Source organism: Neolamprologus brichardi, chromosome 20 (assembly GCF_056152115.1).
Source record: "Neolamprologus brichardi isolate AB-2024 chromosome 20, ASM5615211v1, whole genome shotgun sequence".
Classification (NCBI taxonomy): domain Eukaryota; kingdom Metazoa; phylum Chordata; class Actinopteri; order Cichliformes; family Cichlidae; genus Neolamprologus; species Neolamprologus brichardi.
The window spans coordinates 19,334,141-19,361,157 of NC_142123.1; the positions used below are offsets into that span (position 1 = coordinate 19,334,141).

Below are 27,017 nucleotides of genomic sequence, written 5' to 3' on the forward strand. Positions count from 1 at the left end.
AATTTTCAGTAAAATTTGTTAGAGGGAAAAAGTTGCAGTGAACCACTGTGGAACAGGGCAGGTGGGTGTGCATCCATTTAACTTTTTCCATACGAACACCATGGGTCAAGGTATTTGCTGATACGAGTACCACTACATGCCCGGGTTACAAATGAATAAGCTCTTGTCCTTAAAGACAGCGTTTATTTACCCAGTGGGGCAATTTTTCACTACTTTTGATTTTACCTTTAAAAACTATTTAGCTTGCCTTATTTGATATCATTCTTTTCACCACATCCTCACATGTCTAAATTTATAGTTACATATACATACTGTAGAGAACTGATCTAAACCACATAAAAAACAAAAAATCTGAGTAGGAAATGGTTAGATTTTCTTTTTACTGTAAAAACCACAAATATGTTTATTGAATCATCTTTATAACTTGAAATGCAACTGTAATTTGTAAATTAAAAAACTGCTGCATAAAGTAAGCCAATACCTCAAGTCTTTTTTTCTTTTTTTTTTTTTTGGACAACCATTTAAAAATATTCCTACCGCTAAAATTACAGAACAATTGAGATGCGACACAATTTATTTGTGCCACTCCAAAAATAGTTTCTGTGGTAATAGTTACCACAAGACAGAGGAACACATCACAGGGCTGAAACCTGCTGGCCTCACATCTCAAAACTCGCTATTGATATCATTCGCTATCTCACTTGCTCTCTCTCTCTCACCATTGTCACTCCTAAAACGTTCTTCTCTTCAAGCATTTGGCTTGGTCTGCTGATCTGCTGCGTCCAAAGTCCCACTAGGTAACCAAGCCGAGTAGGACTCCTCCTTCAGTTTGATGGCTCCCTTCTCCCTTCACCTTTTTGGGCTCCTTGTAGCAGCCTCAACAATAGAGGTGCAGAACGTGGTCCGTTTGGGCTTAATGTCCCCAGCCATTTCAGAATGCTGTTGATGTTTTGCTGGAGGTGGGAGTTGAAGATCTCACGGACCTGATAAGACAATACCAGCACATCCTCTGTGCTGGTAATAAATGCATGAACTAGTTTTTCAGAAATCAGCTCTCAAATCAGCTGTGTTGGCTCAAGGACACACCTAAAACCTGCAGGACACTGGTCCTCAAGGCCTGGAGTTGCCCACCCCTGCCATAGAAGCATGTGTATAAGTCTCTAATGTTGTGAGCCCAGTGTGCATGAAGCTGCTCTGCAGACAAAAGACAAAATCAGCTGTAAATATCACAATAATCAATTCTGATCTTTTATTATTATCTAGTAGGCAAACAAGGAAACCCTGTAGTCCTGCTTGAAGCACTATAAAGAGTATTAGGTATTGCAGTATTACAGTATTAAGACTGTTTTCTAACACTGGAAATTTGTCTCGTACCTGATGCGTAGGAGGCAGACACAGATGACACCCAGGGAACTCTGGGCTTTGAGGAGTTTTGTTCCTTCTACAAGATGATGTCAACCCGCAGGGATCTGTACCTCCTCATGCTCAGCTACAGCAACCACAAGGACCATCTCAACACTGATGACCTGGCCCGCTTCCTGGAGACTGAGCAAAAGGTACAAACTGGTTCTAATGGGACTCAAAGTTACTTTGCTTATTGAAGCGGCTATTTTTTAAATTTGTTTTGTTTTGTTTTTGTTTTAAATTATTTCTCGTGGTGTTCTTTACTGTGAAAACCCACAATGCGACTCATCTGCAGACTTAGAAAATAGAGTTGCACCAGTCAGTTTACTGCTGATCAGAGCCAAACTAAGATGTTGCTGATTGTGCTTTAAATCCCATATCCTGCACTATAGCAGGTGGGCACATCTCTGTGAGTCTAGCTACAAATTATCACCTCAAACTTCTACACACAATACACATTAATGACAAAGTGAGAAAAGTTTGCTTGAAATTATTGAAGATGTATTAAAATAAAAAGCAACAGTAAAGTGTGTACATAAGTATTCACAGCCTTTGCCATAACAGTCAAGACTGAGCTTAGGTTCATCCTGTTTCCACTGATCATCAGTCGGATGTTTCTAGAACGTGATTGGAGTCCAGCTGTAGTAAATTAAGTTGATCGAACACGATTTGGAAAAGGCCCACACCTCAAACCTGATGGAGCTGTTTTTCTTAGCTTTGACATTATGGGTTGTTGTGCATAGAATTTCCCTTGATGCAGACTCCAAACGTAAAGGTCCCGGCCAGATGGTGGAGTCGAATTCAAGACCTCCTTGCTGTGAGGCAACATTGCTTACCACTGTTCCACCATGTACAGCAGGGGTCTTGTACTCCAGTCCTCGAGAGCTGCTGTCCTGAAACTTTTCCATGTGTCCCTGTTGCAACACACCTACAATTAGTATGTCATTAGCAAGACTCTAGAACTTGACTGCATGCTGAGGAGGCAATTCAGCCATTTGATTCATGTTACAGCAGCTCATGAGTGAATGAATGTTAGGGGTTGCCACCTCAGCATGCAGTCAAGTTCTATAGTTCAAGTTCTATACCAGCGGTCCCCAACCTTTTTTGTGCCACGGACCGGTTTATGCCCGACAATATTTTCATGGACCGGCCTTTAAGGTATCGCGGATAAATACAACAAAATAAAACTAGTACCGGTACCAAAAAAAAGAAAATTTATTCATAATACATGTGAAAAGACCAAGGAAAACCGAGTAAACGATAAAAACGATAACAAAATAATGCTGAAAACCGATAAAAATCCTGAAAACTATGCATTTCACACCTGAGCCTCAACTCTCGCGGCCCGGTACCAAACGACTCACGGACCGGTACCGGTCCGAGGCCCGGGGGTTGGGGACCGCTGTTCTATACTCTTGCTAATGAGCTACTAATTGTATTCAGGTGTGCGCAACAGGGACACATGGAAAGGTTTCAGGACAGCGGCCCTCGAGGACTGGAGTTTGAGACCCCTGATCTATCAACATGGAGTCAGTTATCTTTCAGTGAAGCTGCCTGATAGTCTGAGAGAGTTCTTTTTTATTTTTTTATTTTATTACACATCAACTTGAGCCAGCTGTGACGTGATTTGGGGCTATATAGATAACATTTGATTGGAGTGGAATGAATTGAAATGAAAGTAAGTGCATTCTGCATTTGTTCCAACTCTTTTTCTGTTGACATTTTTATATGAAATGACACAAAAAGCTGAACACAGCAATACCACAGCTAGTGTTTCTGACCTGTGATTACAGGACAACATACAGAGGAAAACAGAATTATTAGTCCCCCTATGAAAATATATACACACAAAAATGCTTGATGTCCTGTTTAATGCAAGACTTTTTTTTTTTTTTTTACTTGTTGTTGTTTCCAATTTCCAATTTTTCAGTTCAACTTTGTCTTATTTTTGGACTTTTGTTTAAAGACACCTTTAACACGCTAACAGTGTCAAGACATTGTAAAAATGTCAGGTCGAAATCTGATTGACCAATGAGGACAGCTGCCAAACAGCTGATTCCTGAAGCCAAGATGAAAATAAAAACGTGCAGCCAGATCACCAATTGGATCAAAGAGGTATTTGTGACATGAATTTTTTTACATTTTATAGATGGCCAAGGTGAGTAAAGACCACTGCCTGGACATCATCAGCAAATTTGAGCCGTGCTCTGAGAACCAAAAGCAAGACGTTTTGGGAATTGATGGTAAGTTCCTCTTAAATTTTGAATACTCTTAGTTTTCTTCTAGTAAATGGCTTCCCTGTTGCATTATACTGCTTTTTGAAGTGCAGTCTTATAGTGAAGAATCAGGTTGTGGTTGATGTGTTAAAGACTTTTATCTTCAGATTCTAGCAGCTTCTTTTCATTCAGTGCTTACATCGTTTCTGGTTTTAGGCAGTGATGGGAATAATGGCGTTACAAGTAACGGCATTACTTTTTTCAGTAACGAGTAATCTAACTAATTACTATTTCTATCATTACAACGCCTGTTACGTCCCCACGAAGGGGTCTAGGGGTGTGAGTGTGGGGACCAGTAACAAATGGGTCCAGAAATAGAATGAAAAGGAAAACAGACAGAGGTGTTCTATAATAATATAGTTTTATTACAAACAATATGGCTTTATTACAAATAATCTTAACTTAAGAGCCGGCAACGCCGTTTTACCAATAATGCCAAAGAAACAAAGGAAACACTCGCAGCAACAAAAGAAAAAAACTACCAAACAAATAAGGGAGGCACTTCCCACACTTCTTCCTTAACTCCTCACCAAGGGGAGACACTTCCGGGGCCCACAAGCCCGTCTACTCACTACTTGCAAGGAGGCTGTCTGTCCAAAACCTAGCGGTAAAACGTGTAGAGCCACAGAGGGAAAAAACCACCTCACTCACAGTTCATCCCCAGCTTATATAGCCTCAGAGGCAGTGATGGGAATAACGCCGCTACTTGTAACGCCGTTACTTTTTTCAGTAACGAGTAATCTAACTAATTACTATTTCTATCGTTACAATGCCGTTACCGTTACTAACAAGAAAATGCGGTGCTGTCGCATTACTATTTTTTTAACAAGCAGACGTCGAAGCTGTCTTCAGCTTACCGCATCTTATATCAGTTGCACGGAAGTAGCTGTCTATGTAAGTAATCTGGGCACTACAGCTCTAAGTAGCTGCGTGCGCTCCCGCGGACACCCTATAGTCCTGCATTCAATATTTCAACGAAGGTCACTCATATAGTGCAGCGAGCACTGTCAGGGTAATAAATGTAACGAATCGCTGTGAGGAGTTAGTTTCTAGACGTTTGTTGACATCCCGCGTTTAGCTGCTGCTTCTTCTTCTGCAGCTAATTTAAAGGCGCTTTACCGCCACCTGCTGGGCTGGAGTGTGGACCATGACGGTTTTAAGGCCTGGATATTTTCTTAAGAAAATCCCCGTGACATTTAAAAATCTGAACATCATTGTCTCACCCATACTCTTTTGTAAAATCTCTTCAAACTGAACACTGCTTCTCTAAAACCTTTGTTGTTTGCAAAACTTGTGCATAAGATTTTAAAATTGACAATTTATATTTGCATTTAAAGTTATGAAATATGATTCATTAAACATGTTTGTGGTTGTTACAGTAAAAAATATAACTTTTTACTCTGATTTTATGTTTTATAATAATAATAATGGATTGAATTTATATAGGGCTTTTCGGGACCCCTCAAAGGGACCCCTTTCAATTGTGTTAATACAGTATGTCAAAATGAAAACATAACTGTAAATTCAGACACATGAGGTTGTGCTGAAAAGAATGATACCAAACAAGCCAAAATAAATAGTTTTTGAGGTGAAATGTAGAGGGAAAATCAAAAGTAGTTAAAAATGGCCAATTATACCCTGGACCCCAGAGGGTTAAACATTTTTTTTAAAAGTAACACAATAGTTACTTTTCAAGTAATTAATTACTTTTAGAATCTTGTAACTCAGTTACTAACTCAGTTACTTTTTTGAAGAAGTAACTAGTAACTATAATTACTTTTTCAAAGTAACTTGCCCAACACTGCTCAGAGGTGATTGCTGACTGGGCCCTGGTGGCAAACGAGGCTAATCAAAAACAGTTGTGTCCTGAGGAGAGAGAAGAGTGAGAGAGACAGAGGGGGTAGGAGTGGCAAGAGAGGAGGAGGTGGAGAGAGCGGGCAAACACCCCACCCACACACTCCCAAAGCCTCACAGGATGTAACATTCCCATCCCATTTGACAACCGCCCACATTGCTGTTCCTCGGAAAGGGTACCCAGATCATCATCGCCCTTGACTTCTACACTTACCAGGGAAGCAGGGGCTGAACCAGGGACAGCCATCCCAGCGGTGTCTGCCTGTTCTGTCATGGTAAATGGGCTGTATTTGTATAGCGCTTTACTTGTCCTTAAGGACCCCAAAGCGCTTTACACATCCAGTCATCCACCCATTCACACACACATTCACACACTGGTGATGGCAAGTTACGTTGTAGCCACAGCCACCCTGGGGCGCACTGACAGAGGCGAGGCTGCCGGACACTGGCGCCACCGGGCCCTCTGACCACCACCAGTAGGCAACGGGTGAAGTGTCTTGCCCAAGAACACAACGAACCGGCAACCTTCCGATTACAAGACAAACTGCCAACTCTTGAGCCACGATCGCCCAACAAGACCTGATTCCCTGCCCGCGTCTTTGGTAAGGGGCCAACACAGTCTACCAGGACATGCTCAAATGGTTCACCGACAGCAGGGATAAGACGTTGAGGGGCGGGGGGCACCACCTGGTTCGGTTTACCCACAAGCTGGCAAATGTGACAGGTGTTACAAAACTGCACTACATCTGCTTTCATTGCCGGCCAAAAGAAATGCTGCAGTATACGGTCATACGTTTTGGTGACACCCAAATGACCTGACCATTGATGATCATGTGCTAACTGTGCCGCAGACTTGTCGGAACCACTATCTGCCGCACTGTACTCCAGTCTTTCCAGGCCTTGGGGTCCATTTGCGCATCAATAAACCTTCCCAAATGAAAAATGTCTGCTTCTTGCTCCCCTCACCACCATCATCCTGAGCTGCACTTGACTAATGAAGGGTACTCTTTCTGAGCCTCCACAAGTGCTTCCCAAGTGAGCAGAAAAGGAGCTTCAGACTCAGGAGCTGGCTCAACTACACTTTGAGCCGACTCTAAGGCTCCATTATCTCCTTCATCAGTACAGGGCATCACATCCTTCTCTAGAATAGAGCCAATCACTGATCCTGACAAATCAACCCCCCCCCCCCCCACCTTGTTGCTGGGCACGAGAACAAGTAAGAACGTTCACAGGGAGCACATCTGGGTGCTGCTGGCTCAGGGCATCTAAAACAGGCTCTACAACAGGATTGTTGGTCACCTAAGGGGCAATGTTCCCTCTAAGCTGCGCACGTGCGCAATTGCGCACTGCTGGCACGGTCTCCGCGCACAAAAAATCTGCGTTGCGCAGAAAAAAAAAACTAACCTAAATTGAAATTAAAGTAAATACGTTAACAATTCTGTTTTGCAGTGTTAGTCAGTAAGTGACTGGCTGCTCCCCTATGGGATTAGAACGATGCCAATTTATCCCATAGTCCAGCCAATCACGCGATTCACATTCGTATATACGCAGCTAATGAACGTCGTTGACAGGCTATGACAGCGTCCTTATGTGCCGACACCGGTGTTTTAGCTGGCGAAGCGGCGTGGCTGATGTGGAGTGAAGCCACGTTAATGACAACGTGTACAACCATTGGAGATGTGAGCAGGACAGACCGAACAGTTGACGGAAAAAGTGTGGACTTTATACCAGTTTTTAAATTGTGTTGATAGGCCACTTAAAACCAGAGTTATGATAAAAATATATACAATGTTTGGTTTTCTTCGGTAAAACCAGTGTTTTATAAGGAAAACGCTGGAAAGCACTCTCCGCCTGTGAGCAAAAACAAACCCAAAAAAACCCCCCACCCTTTCCAATTGGTCGAAAAATGTACCATGTCGACCAATCAAAAAAATGACATGGCAACATGGCATTTAGTTGTTTAGGGAGGAAGGAAGTTTTAGGAGTGACGGCGGTGTTTTGAGATGTGAGAGATTTGCGACGTTTAGCGCAAATCTTGTGTAGTTAGTGTGTAATGTAGTCAATAGTTTTGTTGAGTGTGTCAGAACAATGAGGCGACTGCTGAATGTTACAGGTGTTACAGCAGTGATACATCTCCTGTTGTCAGGCCCGCAGGTATCAGGCTGTTGTTCTCCTTCATCTCATAGTGGACAGAAATTATTTTTTGGAGTGGCGCAAATAATTTGTGTGGCATCAAATGTGATGCAGAACAGCTGATTGTTCTGTAAATAGTTTGAAATGTTTATTTTTTTTAAAAACCCGCCTTGGCTGCATTTTTAGGTAAACAGCTGCAAAAAACTTTGTTTGCATGACCAATGTTGGGCAATTAATTATATAGTTACTTCTTCAAAAAAGTAACTATAATTAATTGCCCAACACTGGTCATTATATACTGTATTTTGCAGAAAGAGAGTTACAGGAGTCTCTCCCAGACCGCAGACTCATACTCATAATACAAGTCAGAGCTTTAAAAAAAAAAGAAAAGAAAGATTGGAGATTCAAAATTGGAGTTCAAGTTATTTTTACTTCCAATAGTGTTGACATACTACACAGGTCATGAACAAGATTTTTTCAAATTTTCATTGTTAGTGGGCTAAAGCAGTTAATTAAAAGTAGTCTAACATAAATGTAAATGCTGTAACTTATTATTATTTTAATAAACCATGTAACTGGGATGGATTTGATGCTGGCGTGACCACAGTGCACACGTCTGCTGTTGCTCACAGTGGTCCAAGTGTCCGCTCAGGGAGTTTGTGCGTTCGCTCAGACACATGAAAAATTAGAGGGAACATTGCTCAGGGGTAGGATAAACTTTCCCACCCGCTATGTCATTTACCATTATAAAATCCACCCCATTAATTGGAAAACAAGGCTGCACAGCCACTGAAAAAAACCCGCCAGCTCACTCTGTACCCAAATACAATGAAGGGGAGCAGGCACAAAATTCATCCCAACACCTCTTACGATGATGCTAGCATCACAGTCAGACTTCTCATCAAATTCAAGCACACTAGCTTGTTTGAGGGACTGTGAGCCACCAGTATCACGCAGAATGGGCACTTTACGCTCGTCCCCGGGCTTACCAGACAGCGAAACTGTCCCCTTAAAAATGAAAGGCTTAAAACATTTATCTGGGGTCTCCGGGGAGGTGGGCCTACTGACAGGAGGCATGGTTTTAATCAGCCCCACCCCTTTTGGTTTACGTGAAGTTGAGACTGATTGTTTCCGTTTATAAGCTTCACAATCTGCGATCAAGTGGCCAGACTTAAAACAGAAAAAACACTTTCGGTCTGCCTTGGGACGAGACACAAGTACCTCACTCTTTGGGTACTGCACAGCTGGCACCTCGCTAGCCTTCACTGGGGCATCGCGTCGGTCATACCTACTGACACTGGTTTTATGGACAAGCACGAACTCATCAGCCAGCGTTGCAGCCTGCTGTGGCGAGGAAACCTTATGTTCATTAATATATACTGCAATGCGCTCAGCAATGCAGTTCTTAAATTCCTCTATGATTAGGAATTAGTTCACGGATCGAAGCCAGGTCAGTAGCTTTGCAGGCCACACACCACCGATCGAAAAGGACACTTCCAAAATCCAGATAGGACTGACCCTGTCCCCTTTTCAATCCCCAGAAACGCTGCTTGTAAGCTTCTGGGACCAGCTCATAAGCCAGCAGGATAGCCCTTTTCAGCTTGTCAAAGTCCAGGCTGTCCTCAGCTGACAACGAGGAACAAACTTCATGAGCTTTACCTGCCAGCTTACATTGTAGCAAAATAGCCCACGAATCCCTTGGCCAGTGCAAGGCTGTGGCTATTCGCTCAAATGACTCGAAGTAACTGTCAACCTAAGTGTCGCAGAACACCGGAACCAGACGACATCAAACAGTGCGTCTGCCTGCCGAATGGAGGCAGTCGCAGGAAGGGAAGCCTGCTGGAGTACCAAATGTCGCAACTTGACAGTTGTCTCTGCCTCCACCTTTTTCAATTCAACCTCCCTGGCTCTGGCAAGCCCTGCCTCTAAACGCTTAAGCTCCAACTCCTTCTTCAGCTGGACATCCCTCTCACGATCCTCCCTTTCCAACTGGACAGAGAACAAATCCCCACCCAGGATTAGCTACACACTCCCCTATGCTAACTGGAGAGAGATACAATACAACTAATCAAACGACTGGCAAACAACACGCCAAAACTTATTAAACGTACTAATCGCTGTACCTTCCATTCATATTCTGGACGAGCCCCCACATTGTTACGTCCCCATGAAGACGTTTAGCCGTTACCATTACTAACAAGAAAATGCGGTGCGGTCGCGTTACTATTTTTCAACAAACAGACGGTTGAAGCTGTGTTTAGTTTACCGCACCTTATATCAGTTGCACGGAAGTAGCTGTAAGTAATCTGGGCGCTATAGCTTTAAGCAGCTGCGCGCGCTCCCGCGGACAGCTATCACTTTCTGAGCAGAGTGAAACTGACCCCCCACCCACTTGAAACGTAAAGGCAAATAGGGGGAGCGGTTAGTGCTACGTTTGTGCAGATTTGTGCAGGTAAAATTAGCATTTCTGCTGCTATGGTTTTTCAGATATTAAACTTTATTTTATTCTGTATACCATGTACGAAAGTGCCTTATTTACAGAGTTCAGCAAAGAAACAACAAAAAAGAAAGAACATAATATTAAACTATGCTAGTTCATCAATAATGCTGCACATGGCAGCATTATTGTCGGCCCCCAGACTGCTCCAAAGCAGACCAAAATGGTCTACTTTTTTAGTGCTACGTTTGTGCAGATTTGTGCAGGTAAAATTATTGTTTGTGCTGCCACGGTTTCTGAGATATTAAAAGTTATATTTTTGGCTGATGACGTCACCATCCCCCCAGACTCTTCCAAATCGGACCAAAATGGTCTCCTTTTGTAGTGCTACGTTTGTGCAGATTTGTGCAAGTAAAATTAGCGTTTGTGCTGCTACGGTTTCTGAGATGTGCTGTTATGGTATTAATGCTGAAAAAAAAAATTTCAAATGACTTTTTGCTTTGTATTTTTCATTTGTTCAATAAATTTCTGTTAAAATAAACTTTTCTTAACCCTTAGACGCACACGTGGGGTCAAAAATGACCCCATGGGTTGTTTTTCTTCAAAATCTTTAAAATGCAAAGTTGTAATATATTCATATTCCAGGTATTCCTCATAAAATATGTTTGTAACATGAGGCCATTTGCATTTTTATTTATTTTTTCATTAATTTATAAAAAATGCAGTTTTTGTATCACTACCCCACTCTTCCACAAGTGGAGTCAAAAATGACCCCAAGCAGTTCCTATGGAATCTTCTATGGAACTTTCATTCTTAGCAACTCGGACTGACCCACTTACACTTCTGATGGATCAGGAATTAATTTTTACACAGTAACATACATGATTTATATTCAGGGCTGCACATAAGTGGTCCGCAGGTGCACATTCGCTGTCAAAATAAAAGTATTCCTGGAAATTCAGAGAATACGTGCCTCTTTTGCGGTCGAGGAACACCGAATTAATTGCTTACGGAGCTTGCTTCTTCGACATCTTTAAGAGTTCTGAACAAATGTCTGTCCTCCTCCAGAACATCTAATGTACACAAATGAGCGTCCCAACTTCTTATCTGGTACGCGTCTTTTATTTTGACAGCAAATGTGCACCTGCGGACCATTTATGTGCAGCCCTGTTTATAGTTTCCTGTGCATTTCAAACATCGTACTTTGTGATGTTTTTTTTTAATATTTAAAGTAACATGGCTGCTATGAGGCCAGCTAGGATCCCTGTGGCCCTACAAAGGATCCAGGACGGATGGGATGAAGAGCCCATCGGAGGCACTGACTCAGAATCTGACATCTCAGATATAGAGGACCCAGACTATTGTCCCCCCCCACTGAACAAGGCCAGTCAGATACAGAGGAGTCCTCTGAAGACGAAATAAATATTTAGTCTAACAGAATGAGCCCCTCTTACTGCTCTAGCCACAATATTCTGAATTCGTCGGCCAGGGCTTGCACCTGGGTTTAGTACTGTCTCCCCAATAGATGTATGGAAGATGTTCATGTCTGATAATATAATAGAAGAGGTGCTGACATGCACAAACATGGAGGCACGAAGAGTAGCCACAGACAGGGGAAAAGAGTGGAAAAATGTAATCAAACAAAAGCTCCTGGCCTTCATTTGATTGACCATTCTTGCAGGAAGTGAGAAGAACTGGGATGTACCAGTCGGTGTGCTTTTTGGGAGTCCTCTGCATAACCCATTGTACAAGGCCACTATGTCAATTCAAAGATTTAAAGATATTCGCCGTTTCTTGCACTTTGATGACAAGAGGACCAGAGCCTATGGACTGAAAACAAACCACATGGCAGCTTTCCTCTATGGGGCCCGTTCCTGGTCAACTGCAGGCAGAAATTCATCCCCAGTGATTGTGTTACAGTGGATGAACAACTTGTGCCTTTCAGAGGGAAGACCCAGCTTCTGCATTATAGGCCGAGCAAGCATACAAAAGTGATACAACTGATACAAAAACTGCAATTTCTTAAAATTAATGAAAAAAATAAATAAAAATTAAAAGGGCCTCATGTCACAATCATGTTTTATGAGGAATACCTCAAATATGAAAATATTACAACTCTTCGTTTTAAAGATTTTGAAGAATAACAACTGAGTTTATAGCAAAATGCATTGTTTCTATTTGGGGTCATTTTTGACCCCACTCGTGGAAGAGTGTAGGTACTGGTAGGTTGTGCATCCAAGGGTTAATGTATTTAATCAGCTAAATTTGTAGAGTGTAGTTTTTGTTTGTTTTTTTTACTTCAATTTCTTTACTTCAATTATTTTTCATTCCTAAAACTATGATGCAAATGCTTGAGGATTTATTGTTTTTAGAGTGGATTAAAAAAACCCTATTGAAAACTACATTTTACACTCCCATGAACACTTTTCGAAAAACAAACAAGCTAGCAGTCTTTTGCATCAAATACACATTTTTTGGCAGAAAAAAGTATTATTTGGCATGACTATTTCTGAAGGATTCTGACAACAGCGTGTTAAATCTGATTTCTGAACAAGGTAAGCTTACATTTAAAGGTTTTAGTTACTGAGTTAATACATGATATGGCTGGATCAAAGTGATTTTTTTCAATGTTAAACATTTTCAAAAATACAGCAATTACAAATTTGCAAATCCAAGAAAACTTTTTATGTTTTTATGAAAATTATGTTTCTAAAACACTTTAAAAACATCCGGTACACTGGACCTAAGTGCTGTACAGTACATGTTAATGGGTTAAACACTCAGACTCAAGTCAATAAAACTCACAAATTAAATAGCTCCATCTTAAAAACAAGAATTCAACAAAATATGAAAGTGTAGATTGGTGGAGAACTTGGGGTAGGGGTTTCTCCTGGCTTAATATATAGGTCAGAAGTCATCTTTTGCTCCGTCCTAAACATAGTGTGTGTGTTTTTTTTTTTATTTAGATGGTTCGAAAGCCATCTGTAGACAAGGTTTCCATTTTTCCAATTCTTTGCAATTCAAAAGAGGCCATAGTCCAAAATGGCAAAATAGCCATTCCAGCTGCCCCAGTCTGGAAAGAGCTGAGTCAGCAGCTAGAAAACAAGATGTCAGCAAAGGCCCTGTACACTTTTGTGAAGCTAAATAGACACAACATCTGGTCAGCTTTGGAAATCACTGATCAGGAAAGTAATCTGGAAAGTAATAGTGAAGGAGAGTTAGATTCACGTAGCATTTCTCCTGGACAAGAAAACTGTCAAGCTTTTGAACTTGGAAGTACCTTTTAAGGACTGGGTTAAATTTATTCCTGAAAAGGTTAAATACAATGACAAGTTTTCTCCTTCTCAAAAAAAAGAATACACAATTTTAAAGCCTGGCACTTGGACTCACATCATCAATGACCTTGTATGGAAGAAAATCTAAAATACATGTACACTTGTGTTCCGAAGAGCAAAGGTCCATCCAACTGTCACCAATAATTATCTGAACATTAGAGGCGACTGTAAGGAGTGTCATGGCCAGTTAGAAATGTCATGTGACAGTAATAGTAATAGTCCAGTGGTTTCATGAGAAATACAGATCTCTCCCTGCACACTGGCCACTCCAAGCGGTTCATGTCTGGAAACCTGCGTGAACAGATTGCTAAAGAGCTGTGTGAGGGCAGAATGGAACCAGCTGTATGGAGGTCAGCAAAGGCAGCAGATTTGATGGATGTTGGAGATCCTGAGCCAAGCCACCTTCTAAATTTGGCCACTCTGCAAAAAGCCAAACAAGAGAGAAAAGACTTGGAATTAGGAGATAAGGACCCCATTGCATCTCTGCAATTATTAAAATATAGTGTTCCTCACAGTGGTAGCATCCGAGATATTGGACTGGACAGGTTTTTCTGTAACTACTAGAGTCAAAACTCAGATTCATGTGTACAAGACATTGTCAAAAAAATCTCCCCCAACTATGTGTTTTGATGCAACCGGTTTAGTTGTGAAAAAACTGCTGAGACCAAATGGGAAATCTGGCCTTATCTTCCTTTATCAAGGTATCCTGACAGAAAACAATTTCCCCGGTATCCCAGTGGTGCAAATGCTATCAGAGAAACATGATGTTAATGCCATCGCAAACTGGTTGACAGAATGGATTCATGCAGGTGTACCTGTACCAAAGGAAGCTGTGAGTGACTTTTCTCTGGCAATTCTGGTAGCTCTGGTCAAGGTTTTCACTCCTCATCCTGATCTGAAGTCCTACCTTAATGAATGCTTTCATGTCCTTCTTGGAACCCAGTCTGCCAAACTCCTCCCTTGTTTTATCAGGGTTGATGTTGCGCGCTGCATCAAGATGATATGCCAGTGGGACTACCTGAAGAAGAAAACACATCATGTTAAAGATTTCTTTGTCAGGTCATTAGCAAAACTTCTTCAGTCACAATGTTTGGACCATGCAAAACAGCTCCGTGCTATCACTGTTGTGGCCCTCAGTGAGGCAGAAGTTGATGACAGTTCTGGAGCCCCTCTTCCTTCAGAAAGGTGCAAGAAATACCTGAAAGCCCAAATTGCTCAAGACTCCATCATCATTCCAGATGAACAGACAGAGGAAAGTGGGAGAGTGGATTCAGTGGATGAGATCCAGACTGACCTATGACAATGGGTAACAGAAATATGTGAGGAGAGCAGGTCACTTGCTGCAGCAAACGGGGATAGAGATAATATTCACTTTCTCCCTGAGATTATTCCTCATATAATAAGACTGGCAAGTTACTTGCCACTCTGGACAGGAATAATGGTCCCTCTCTTCCAAAGCACCAGCATCACAGCAAGGTGAGCCACTGTTGAAGCTGAGTTCAAAAACATCAAACACGGCCTTTTCAGACATGAAAACTTGCCTGTTCGAGTTGATCGCTTTATTGCTTGTCATCTTTCCTTCATCGAGGGAAATATGCGGATTTGTTCTGCAAAAGAAAAGACCAAAGATGAGGCAACAGTGGGATCACTGGAAGTCACAGATGCCAATTCTGGATCCATAACAACTCACAGTGAGAAGACAAAATAAAAATGGATGCTCACCTGTTTGTGGGATCTGATGCTGCCACAAACATTCCTCCAGCTGATGAAGATGCAGCTGAGAACTGGAGGGGCCTAGCTGTTCCACCCAAAAAAACCCTCTCTCCGTGTACCGAATGGCTCCATGCAGATGAATCTTTTCGGGCCAAAAGAGTGAAGGTGGGATTATTAAAAAATGGAAACCTTCATCAAGCCTATTAAATAGGCTGATGAAGGTTTCCATTTTTTAATAATTTTAATAATTTTTAATAACATTTTTAATAATAGGCCCTATTAGATTAGAGGAATCAACAATCTCTGTGCTCAATACCTGTGCATTTGATGCATTTTTTCAGTGCTTATGTTGTGCCTTCTGTGACAGCTCCACATTTCAAAATGCTGTTCTGAAAGACAGTGAAAACCCAGTCTTGCAGCTGGTGAAAGCCATTGCCACAGATGGTGTGACCCATCAAACATACAGGAGGAGGGCAGAGCTGCTTAGTGCAGTGTTCGAAGCTGACCAGTTGAGGTCTGGTGCGATCCAAATTGATGCTCAGTGCAATATCTCTGCTGTAATTGCTAAGACAATGAGGAATATATTAAGTGTTTATTTTACAAAACGCTGCTCTTCACAGTAGCAGTGCTGTGCTTCAGCAAAGGAATGACAAGGGAAGTGCCATTTGTTTCTCCTGCCATCTCTGTCCTCAAAGAGTCTGCTATGGTTCATCTTGGCACTGCTGTGGAAGCAGGACTTGGCCTACCTGAGTCTACCTGCCTCAGGCCACTCTCCAATCCATCTCTGTGTCCATCAGAATTCAAAACAGAAGACAGCACCACAGGAAATGAGCTCTGTGCAGGGACAGTTACTCACAGTTATTATACTGTTATACACAGTATAATGAGTGTTGCCATTTTTCTGTTTTATTTGGTTCATTACAGTTGCATGTGTTCAATATGGCTAGTGTGTGTTATCAGTAAGTTCAGTTTTGCATATAAAGTTAAAGTTCAAAAGTAAAAATCTTTTAACGCTCTTTTCTTTGTCAGTCTGATGTATATTTGCTTTTACACACCCATTCACCTTCACCTGTAGCCTCTTGAAAGTAACCGTTCGATTTTTCTGTCAATAATTTTTCTGTATTTGTTTTGTGTTTACCTCATGGCTTAGGTCAGGGGTCAGCATCCTTTTCAGTTCAAAGGGCCCCTTTTTTCCCTGCTGCTACAAAACATGTCTAGAGCCTAAAAAAAAGAAAGAGCTTATAAATATCTAGAAAATGAGTTGTTGTATCGTGAAAGCTAGGGCTGTGCGATATGACCAAAATCTCATATCCCGATATAAGAATTCTATCGTTCCGATAACGATATAAATCACAAAAATGTAACATTTTTGTAAATTCTGTGAATCTCGGGCAGCTCGACTTGCGTGAAGTGTTTCCAGCTGCGCGTCATGTAGCTGGAGTCAAGTGTTTTAACCGATGCATGAAGCTATACATTTTTAGACATAAGTTGTAACGCCGTTTTCTTTGTGAGTATTTATTACACGGCGTGCTGCGGGGAAAAGCCTGTTCTAATGTTTGAGTCTAAGGTTTATTTTTTAGCACCTGGCAGCTCTTTTTTACTTCTCATCTGTAAATAATCTGCTCTTTCATGTGATTCAGTTTATTTTGAAAAGTCTCAACAGGATCTTGAGCTTTATTGTGAAAGGTTTATGTGGAACATAAACAAGCGGACACGCGATGGTTTTACCGTCGTTGTTGCTAGCCACAACGCATAAAAACAGGCGCTTGTCCGTCCGTAGTGTGGTTATATAAAATATAAGAGAAAGAGAGAACTTTAAGAAATTAGTATAGCCACTATAGTGACCATCAAAACAATGAAAAAATATTGCCGTAAAGAGTTTATTTTGCGACACCATGAAACAAACGATAGTGTAAAATGAAACGATAGACGTTTTTATATTGTCATCCGATATATATGGTTATATCGAACAGCCCTAGTGAAAGCTATGGAAATGTAAATGAAAATGTTTATCTTTAGATTTCAGAAGAAAATGAGGCATCTAACCTTTACAACCTGAAATTTACAGGAAATAGTTTTGAAGCTAAGAAACTTTAAATCACTTTTAAAAGCCATGTACATTCTGTGAATAGTCAATGCAGATATTTCATAAAAAACTAACTGCTAACAGAACCCTTTCTTGTTGTCTTTATAATAAAACATAACTTACTTGGTCTTAGTGGAGGGGCCAGAAAGCCACATGTGGCTTTAGAGCCGCAGGTTGAAGATCCCTGGCCTAGGTGCTGTGGAATATTCAATTTTCTACATGTAGATGGCAACCTATGAAACCAAACACTTTATTTTTTCTGAGACAGCTACAATAATAATAATGAACATATATAATTCAAAATAGAATCATAGAGACAAACTGGGTATGTGAAAAAATAATAATTTATGTATACATGAATTACTTCACATGTAACTCACAGTTTTCCACAGAAAAAAATAAAAACTTTAGCCTACCTTGTGTACGTGTCTGCACTGGTACCAAAAGAAATATCAACCTTTCCACTGACTAAATTGGTTTACTATAAAAAATAATAATAAAACTTAATATGCAGCAAGCCTAAAAAAAAGTGGACAGTCTTCTATAAAAGTGCATAACTCCACAGCTGGTGAAACTCACTGCCACAGACACTGGTGTTAAACAGCGTAGGCTGTAAGAATTAAAATCGTTATATCTCAGAAACCGTAGCAGCACAAACACTAATTTTACCTGCACAAATCTACACAAACGTAGCACTAACCGCTCCGCCTATTTGCCTTTACGTTTCAAGTGGGTGGGGGGTCAGCTCTGCTCACTTTCTGCCCTGCCTAAGGGGGCAAAACAATCACATGAGTGCTGCTGTTTGACTGAGGAACAATAAAGTAGTCATGGTAAGCCAATCACATGACCACTTCAAGATGACACTTCATGATAAACAATATATACGCTGTGTTTTTTCCTGAATAGTTTCGTCACGTTTACCGTCTAAGGACAGTGCTAGCAAGCACTCTCTGCTTATGACCAAAAAATAAAAAAAATAAACAGAAACAGGCCATTGGTGTTGGTGTAAAAATGCACCATGTCGACCAATCAAAAATGATATGGTAACATGACATTTGGTTTTTTAGGAAGAGGGGGAAGTTTAGGAGTGACCGCGAGAGAGGGAGAGAGAGAGAAATGTGAGAGATTTGTGACGTTTAGTGTGTTTGGAGTGTGTAGTTAATGTGTTGTCTTGTGTAGTTAGTGTGTAGTGTCGTGGATAGTTTTGTGTTGTGTGTCAGAACAATGCGGTGACTGCTGAATGAAAACAGGATGAGTGATACACCTGATGCTGTCAGACCTGCAGGTATCAGGCTGTGATGTTCTCCTTTATAGTGGACAGAAATATTTGGAGTGGCACAAATAATTTGTGTGGCATCTTATTGAATGCAGAACAGCTGATTGTTATGTAAATAGTTTGAAATGGTTATTTAAAAAAATCAAGGTAAAAGGTAAATGGCTGCAAATAACTTTGTTGTTTGCAAAACTTGTACATAGGATTTTAAAATTGACAATTTATATTTACATTTAAAGTTATGAAATATGATTCATTAAACATGTTTGTGGTTGTTACAGTAAAAAGTATAACTTTTTCTACTCTGATTTTATGTTTTTTGTCTGGTTTTAGATCAATTGTGTTAATACAGTATGTCAAAATGAAAACATAACTGCAAATTCAGACACGTGAGGTTGTGCTGAAAAGAATGTTACCAAACAAGGCAAAGTAAATAGTTTTTAAGGTGAAATGTGGAAACATCAAAAGTAGTTAAAAATGGCCAATTAAACTAAAGTAACACAATAGTTACTTTTCAAGTAATTAATTACTTTTAGAATATTGTAACTCAGTTACTAACTCAGTTACATTTTTGAAGAAGCAACTAGTAACTATAATTAATTACTTTTTTAATGTAACTTGCCCAACACTGGTTTTAGGAAATGCTTCTGAAATTTGATTTTGGGCAAAATGACCAATCATGTGTCAGCTAAAAGTCTACATCAGCAAAAGACCAGCTGATCTCCAAGAAGCATAAAGTTAAAGATGAAACACTAAGAAGCAGCAAGCAAGGGCGAACAAAAGAAGTGATTTTTTGCAATAGAAATATTTAGTTTAAAACTTTAGTGTAAAACCATATTTTTTATCATCATAGCAATATGAAGGAAATGCCCCAATGTTTTGCTAATATCATGTAAAACTACAAGCAGTATAATCCAGCTATTTCAGCATCTTTTGTCTAATACTGAAAAGTATTTTTGTTCTCTTAATGTTGTGATTTTTTTCATTTTTGTTCTCATTTTCTTTTAAATAAAGGAACGAAAGTTTTATAATATTTATCTGTATTATATGTCTTGATAAAATATTGCATTCACTAATTTCTATATTTTATGTTTTAATTAAGCATTGTGAATGACATATAGAATCTGAGTCTTTAAAGTTAACATATTTCCATGTTTCCAAACTCAGAGCTATACCTGTGCAGAACATACTACTACATTAAAGTACTAAGATTTAACAATTTCCAATATAGTTGAACCTACACTTCAGACTAGACCTGAGACCAAATGATTGGATAAATGATTAGACGAACCCTGTAGGAAAATTCTTTGTCCAACTTCGTTCCAGGTTTTACAAATTATATGCGCAGCCCAGCAGGGGACATCTTCAACCCAGATCACTACAGCGTGAACCAGGACATGACCCAGCCCCTGTGCAACTACTTCATCGCCTCATCACACAACACTTACCTGATGGGTGATCAGTTAATGTCACAGTCCAGGGTGGATATGTATGCCTGGGTGCTGCAGTCTGGCTGTCGCTGTGTGGAAGGTTAGCATGGACTCATACATACACTCACAGTACACAGGTACAACTTAAATAGTGTCATACTCTTAAAGGCAGGCAGTTGTCCCAATTTTTGGATTGCCTTGTTTGTTTAATTCAACAGTTTACAGAATCTTACTCAGACAACACTGTAACACCAATTAATGTAATAAGCTGTGTTCTTAATTTAGCCTGAGTATTGCACTGTCTTGACCTTTAGGGCTGGGGCATTGTGTTGACACACCCCTCAAAGCTCCAGAGGAGCAAACTACCAAAACTAATGCTTTTATTGGAGTGGTTACTGTTAGATTTATATTGTTTATTGTCATTTATGCTTAGAAATATTTAACCATATGTGCTTAGAGGTGTATAATTGATTGTGTAGTGATAGGATGTGTGATCTTTGGAAGTCTGCATAGGCTTGGTGTGCATTCCAGAGTGTTCTGGCATTCACACTCACATTCTGGGAGCATGGAAGAGGGCATACCTTCTCTTATTGTTTTATGGTAGAATAAACGTGTCTATATCTGTTTTAGGCTAAGTGCCTTTTGTTTAGATGAACTGTTGGACTTCCAAACCAGCAGGGTTAGGGAAGTTGTTTATGGGGTCACACTCCCCCCCCCCCCCCCCCACCCCCACCCCCACACACACACACACACACACACACACACACACACGCACACACACACGCGCACACACACACACACACACACACACACACTTACACAATGCACAGGCAAGGTACTCTTTGTGTGTATGTATACGTCGTATGTTAATGCACCTATGCATATTCATGTAACCTCAATAAAAGAGCAGTGTTACGGGGGAGCAGATGAGAGCAACTGGGGTCAAGCGAAGGAACGGCGCTTGTCCGGTTCTCTCCCATGCACGAGAAACAAAGAACTTTGCCTACTCGTGTCTTGCTTTGCTGTGTAATGAAATTGTCCTTAACGTTCCAGCGAATAGGTTTATGCTACAAACCTATCAGTTACACTTGCTGTGTATTACGTGTCAGAGACTTTAGGTTTTTGTAGTATTTTTTTTTTTTAGTTAGTCATTAGTCATCTGGATCAGCTCTGTTAATAAAAGGTTACTGATACAGTCTTCTTAGTTATATAACGTTATATTAGTGTGTAGTGTAAACTCACAATCAGGGTGCTGTGTGTGAACTTGCCTGCAGGCTTCACTTATCTTAGTTTTGTCATATAAACGAATAAATGGTAATTAGGGGACACGTTGTCCTTATCTTGTCTTTTAAACTCTATCCCATCATTGTCTTGCTTTTGTAAGTTTTGCACATTTCAGTGACAGCTTTGTCTCTTCTTTGCTGTCCACAGTTGATTGTTGGGACGGTCAGGACGGCGAGCCCATTGTCCATCATGGCTACACCCTAACTTCCAAGATCCTCTTCAGAGATGTCATTGAGACAATCAACAAGTACACCTTTGTCAAGAATGAGTATGTTTGCTCTCATTCATGCTTCCATAGTTATCTTTTTTAACTGACTTGCACTGACGACCGGGTTGTGCCAGTGAAAAAATTGCCAAATCTTCTCTGCTAATGCCAAACACCTTCTGCTGCTATTGACTCTTGTTTTGAGAGTCTGGTACCTCAGGTTCTGATTATCTGGAGACTGTTTGGTACCTTATTAGCAGCACCTGTTAGCATGGAACCTGCTAAAGCAGTCAGATGGTACATATCATGTTCAATTGATCTGGCTAGGGCCTGTGCTATACAGCAACTTCAAACTGGTGTTCTGCAAAAGCAACTTGCAACATGATGTGGAGCGACCCTTATTACCATCTCCACATTGAAGGCCAAGTTCCATACAATGAGGGATTTCAAAGACAGACCATGAAGTTGGCGTCGCAAGAGGACGACAGCACAAAAAGAGAGTTTCCTCATCTTATCAGTACTCAGGCTCTCTACCCTGACAATCTGGAACAGACTGCACAAAGCCTTTTCAGTCCGATAGAGAGGCTTGCCATGACTGCCCTTCTCCATCGGGGCCTGATTGCACTGGTGCTGGCAATGTGTACATTTTAACCTGGAGATGTGGAGGAACCTTATGCTCAGCAATGAGTCCAGATTCTGGCTATGGCAGTTGGACTGTAGAGTTAAGAAGAAGTGCTATGCTGATTGCTGCTCTGATAGTGTAACAGCTTTTGCAACATAAAAACAAAGCCACACCTCTTGGCATGTAACACCCCCACCCATTAAGAACCAAACTTGGGGTTTGGTGACATATCTATATAGCACCGGAGAGTGTGCTACAAAGTTTTCCGAACCTTTTTTGTGACGGATGTCGAGAACATAGTTCTGAATAATCAGTGACCAACGCATAGGGCGCTGGTTGTGATTATACATCCTAGAGAAGAAAACCAAAGGGTGGTGATCTGTGAACTCTGACTTGACTCTATATAAACTTAAAAATGTTGCAACGCCCACAACAAAGCAAGTGTCTCCTTTTCAATGGTAGAATACCTGAGCTGATGTTTATCAAACTTGCGAGAGAAGTAACTCGCAGGATGGTCAGTGCCCTGGAAATCCTCCTGGAGAAGCACTTCTCCTGCCCCAACTGCGCTGGCATCTATTTCCAGTTTGAATGGTAAAGAGAAGTTAGGAGCAGACAACACAGGAGTGCAACAAAGTAGGCCTTTAAGGCTTTCAAAAGCTTGTTGGAAACCCTCAGACCAAACAAAAGGCTCTGAGGGACTGATTAAGTCAGTGAGACGGACAACAACAGAGGAAAGATTTTTACAAAATCGCGGGTAATATCCTGTTATCCCAAGGAAACGGCGCAGTTCCCTCCTGGTGGTTGGTTGGGGGAACTCCTTAATTGCAGAGACTTTGGCATCTGCAGGGCATACTTTTTGTAGACCAACCTGCTGGCCAAGGTAGAGGACACTGCCTCTAGCCAAGTTGCACTTGGCAAGGTTCAAAGCGAGGGATGCATTTTCTAGGCTAGTGAAGACTTCTTTCAACGTAGCCGTGGGGGTTGCCCAGTCACTACTATACACAACTATATCATCTAAGTATGCTCTACAATTGGGGATGTTTCCCAAAACTTTGTTGACCAGTCTCTGAAAGGTTGCAGGAGCATTACAAAAGGCATAACTGTGTACTGCAGGAAGTGGTCAGGAGTTACAAAAGCTGAAATGTCTGATGCTTCCCGTGTAAAAGGCACTTGCCAATACCCTTTTAACATGTCAAGTTTAGCGATGTATTTTGCAGGCCCAATTTCATCAATGCAGTCATCAATAAGAGGTAAGGGATGTGCATCTGGCACAGTGACAGAGTTTACCTTTTGAAAGTCGGTGCAGAATCTTGGAGTTCCATCTGACTTTGTGTCTAAGAGACATGGTGAACTCCAAGAGCTGGAGCTTGGCACTGCAAATCCATTCTGAAGAATATACTCAACTTCCTGTTTTATGATTTTCCTCTTTGCTGGGCTAACCCAATAAGTGCGCTGTTTGATTGGTGTAGGTTTAGTCAGCAACACATGTTTTATAACAGTGGTTTGAGATGGGACGTCATTGAACAGAGATGGGAATCCCAACATGAGTGTTATGATATCATTGCTCTGTTCATCAGGAAGGTGGGACAGGTATTGTGGTAGTGTTGACAATATCAGGGAATTGCCTAGTCGAACACTTTGAGGCTCAGCACCCCGTAACACCAACCCTTCTTCATCTTGAGTAACGTCCACCTTGGAAACAGAAGCCATTGGGGATGTAGCCACTTGTTCTTGGGCCACCTTTTAGTGAAGGTTCACAAGAGCTGTACAGCTTCATCATGTTGACGTGACACATTCTAGTAGGACGTCTAGGTTTGGGGTCTGAATAATGTAGTTGGTCTTGCTGAGTTTTTTCTCTACAACATAAGGACCAGACAATTTAACAGAAAGAGCTGAGCCAGGATAAGTCAGGAGAAGGAGCACTTTGTCACCTGGCTGGAATAAACGGTCGACTGCCCTCTGCTCAAAGTGTCTCTTCATCTTTGCTTGTGAAGCAGCTAGTGCGTTCCTTGTTAGGTTAAAGAGGGCTTATTCCCTGTCATTTAGTGTTCTGACATACTCCAGAAGGCTCTTGGTGTTGTCAAACGGATTAGCCAGCCCCCATTTAAAAACCTTTAAAGGACCCCTCATCTCACGCCCAAACCCCAGTTCACCAGGACTAAACCCCAAAGATTCTTGGGTCGTTCCACAGCATGCAAATAACACCAGGGGAACACTTTCATCTCAGTCCCATTGAGAACTGTAACAGTGTTTTCGCAACATGGACTTCAAAACTGTGGTTTGCCTGCACCAGTGTGTGAATGTGAGAGTGAATGAATAGTGGAATTGTAAAACGCTTTGGGTGCCTAGAAAAGCGCTATATAAATGCAATCCATTATTATTATCATTATTCAAAGTCTGATGAAACCTCTCTGGTGCCCCCTGACTCTCTGGATGGTAAGGACTAGAGGTTATGTGTTCGATGCCTAATGTTTCAAGGGCTTGGTCGAATACTCTTGTTGGTGCCTTGGTCTGTTTGCACAACCTTTGGCAGACCAAATGTTGAAAAGAATCTCACCAGAGGTTTGGCAACAATCTGAGCTGTAATCCTCTGTAGTGGGATTGCCTCAGAAACCTAGTTGAAACACACATAACCGTCAACAGAAACTAGTTTCCAGTTTTAGATTTAGGTAAAGGCCCCACACATTCAACAATCACTTTTTGAAATGGCTCCTCTACTACTGGGATAGGACAAAGGGGAGCTGGAGGAATTATTTCATTTGGCTTGCCAGTTATTTGGCATACATGGCAGTATTGAACAACATCCGATTTCAGTCCTGGCAAGAAGAAATGTTTCAAATGGAGATATGAAGATGAGACTCTGCAAACAGTGGCCCATATTTTGACAGTCCGGGACCAAATGTTACTCTCCAAGATGACAATGTTCGGCTCCGCAGAGCGGGGTTTATTAGACACTACCTTCAGAGTTTGGAAGTGGAGAGGATGGAATGGCCTGCCTCCAGTTCTGCTAATACCTAACAGAACCATACTGGCCAACTCACAACAAATGCTGGTTGAATAAAGTGATGCCATCCCATGGCAGTGGGTGACCCAGCTGGTGACCAGTATGAGGAGAAAATGCCAGGCTCTTATGGTTGTCTATGGTTCTTCCACATGCTACCAATATGTCTTGTTTCTTCAGACTTCAGTCATCCAATCCAGGAAACGACACCAAACAAGTCAATAGCAGAAGAAGCTGTCTGGCACTGATGGAGAAGATTTGGCAAGTTTTTCATGGGCGCAACCCACATACTCAACTTTGCTGCTCAACTCACCCACTAAATCCACTTTCCTTACAAATGTAGCACCAATGAAGGGGAAATAAACAGGCTTTCCAGTGGTGTAAGGTTTATTGCCAACAAGAACTGTTATAACTAAGAAACACAAATTGTGAAATCAAGAAACAATGTGAAATCACATTGTTGTCCAGAATGTTTTTTGCTTTACTCTCAGTGTTGAACTATAATGTATTAGACTTCCAGTTTATCTCGCATCAATTAGCATACAGACTTCTGCTGTTAAAATTGATGAATAATTTGTTGTACATTTTTGTGGTGTGATTACTGTTCATCACTGTAGTAGTACCAGTTGTTGCTTATGTTGAAGAAATTCTTCTCTGGGCCTGTATCCTCCCATAAAGAACGTTATGGTCCATGTATAAAAATGTTCTTTGTTCCTCCACCAGGTCCAGAGTGGCTTTCTGCTGCAGTGTGACCGTAATGATCTCCTCTGTCATAAACTCTGTGGCTTTTTAATACCATCACCTTACTGCGCTTTCAAGCCCATACTGAGAGATGCTCTTGTAGCGTTACCCTGGAAACCTGCCAGCTAGTTTGCCAACTAGTATCCTGCTTACAAAATATTGCAAGGACTAATAATTTAAACTAAGTAGTGTTAAAATGGGGTTGGTATTAGTCCACCAGCTGTAATCCAAAATTAAACCTCAGTTACACAACAAATACTCCAAACCGGATACAGAGAGTAGTGTAAACAAAAACAAACAGGCATCGTCAAACGGTGAACAACACTGTTACACAGCCATGTATGTGCCAATGCTTTGCCATTACTGTAATTTACAGTATTCTTCCACCTGTACTGACGGTAAAATCAAGAAAACTCAAAGTGTGAAAAGTGTGAAATAATTAAGCTGTGCTGTAAACAACCAGCTGACATAGCCCTCTTTCTCCAACCTGTGGGATTGTCTGCTAGCTACCCAGTGATCCTGTCTATAGAGAACCACTGCAGTGTTCCCCAGCAAAAGAAGATGGCTCAGTACCTGATTGAGATCCTGGGGGACAAGCTGGATGTCTCCAACATCAAAGCTGATGAATCTGGGCAGCTGCCATCCCCAGAAGCACTCAGGGGCAAGATCCTTGTGAAGGTAAAATTCCAATATGGATGTTTGAAAGTGACAGATTTTCTTTGGTGTGAGGAAGCAGTCCTCCGGCAATTATCTCATCTTACTGCTTTTATTATCCAGAGTCTGAAACTCACAGAGTAACTTCAAAGGTATATGATATAATGGGGTGATCAAAGTAGTGAGACAGAAGCAGAGAGTGACATATGAAGCCAATAGAAAAAAAAAAAATCACTTTGGACTATTTGTGTGTGTGTTTGTGTGATAACACTAGATGGTAGCTGGATTATTATCTGGGTGTTTGTGTTATTGTACAAAAATATCTTAAGTGCAGACTCTGCAGATAACTGGTTGCAGGTGCACTTCTGGGTCATGAGCTACATTCAGATCTCTGAAAGCTCTGAGGGATGAAATGTTGATAGAGATGTGTTTCCCTCATTTATTATCAGATTAAATGTAATTTATGACAGCTGAGATGGACTGCGGCGCCCTTACAACCCTTAATAGAGTAGATACGCAGAAACTGCAGTAGCCTTCAGAGCCAGTTTTTTCTCCAGCAGTGGAGTCTT

The 27,017-nt window shown here is 41.1% G+C and overlaps 1 protein-coding gene across 1 annotated transcript in view; it reads left to right on the forward strand.

Moving 5' to 3' along the window:
* The window catches only part of plch2a (phospholipase C, eta 2a), a 72,328-nt gene that overhangs the window by 20,063 nt on the left and 25,248 nt on the right, over nucleotides 1-27,017 (forward strand). The window contains 5 exon segments of the mRNA XM_035913630.2: nucleotides 1,386-1,556; nucleotides 3,554-3,647; nucleotides 19,838-20,041; nucleotides 21,373-21,493; nucleotides 26,301-26,472. Coding sequence (XP_035769523.2) covers nucleotides 1,386-1,556; nucleotides 3,554-3,647; nucleotides 19,838-20,041; nucleotides 21,373-21,493; nucleotides 26,301-26,472 — 762 coding nt within the window.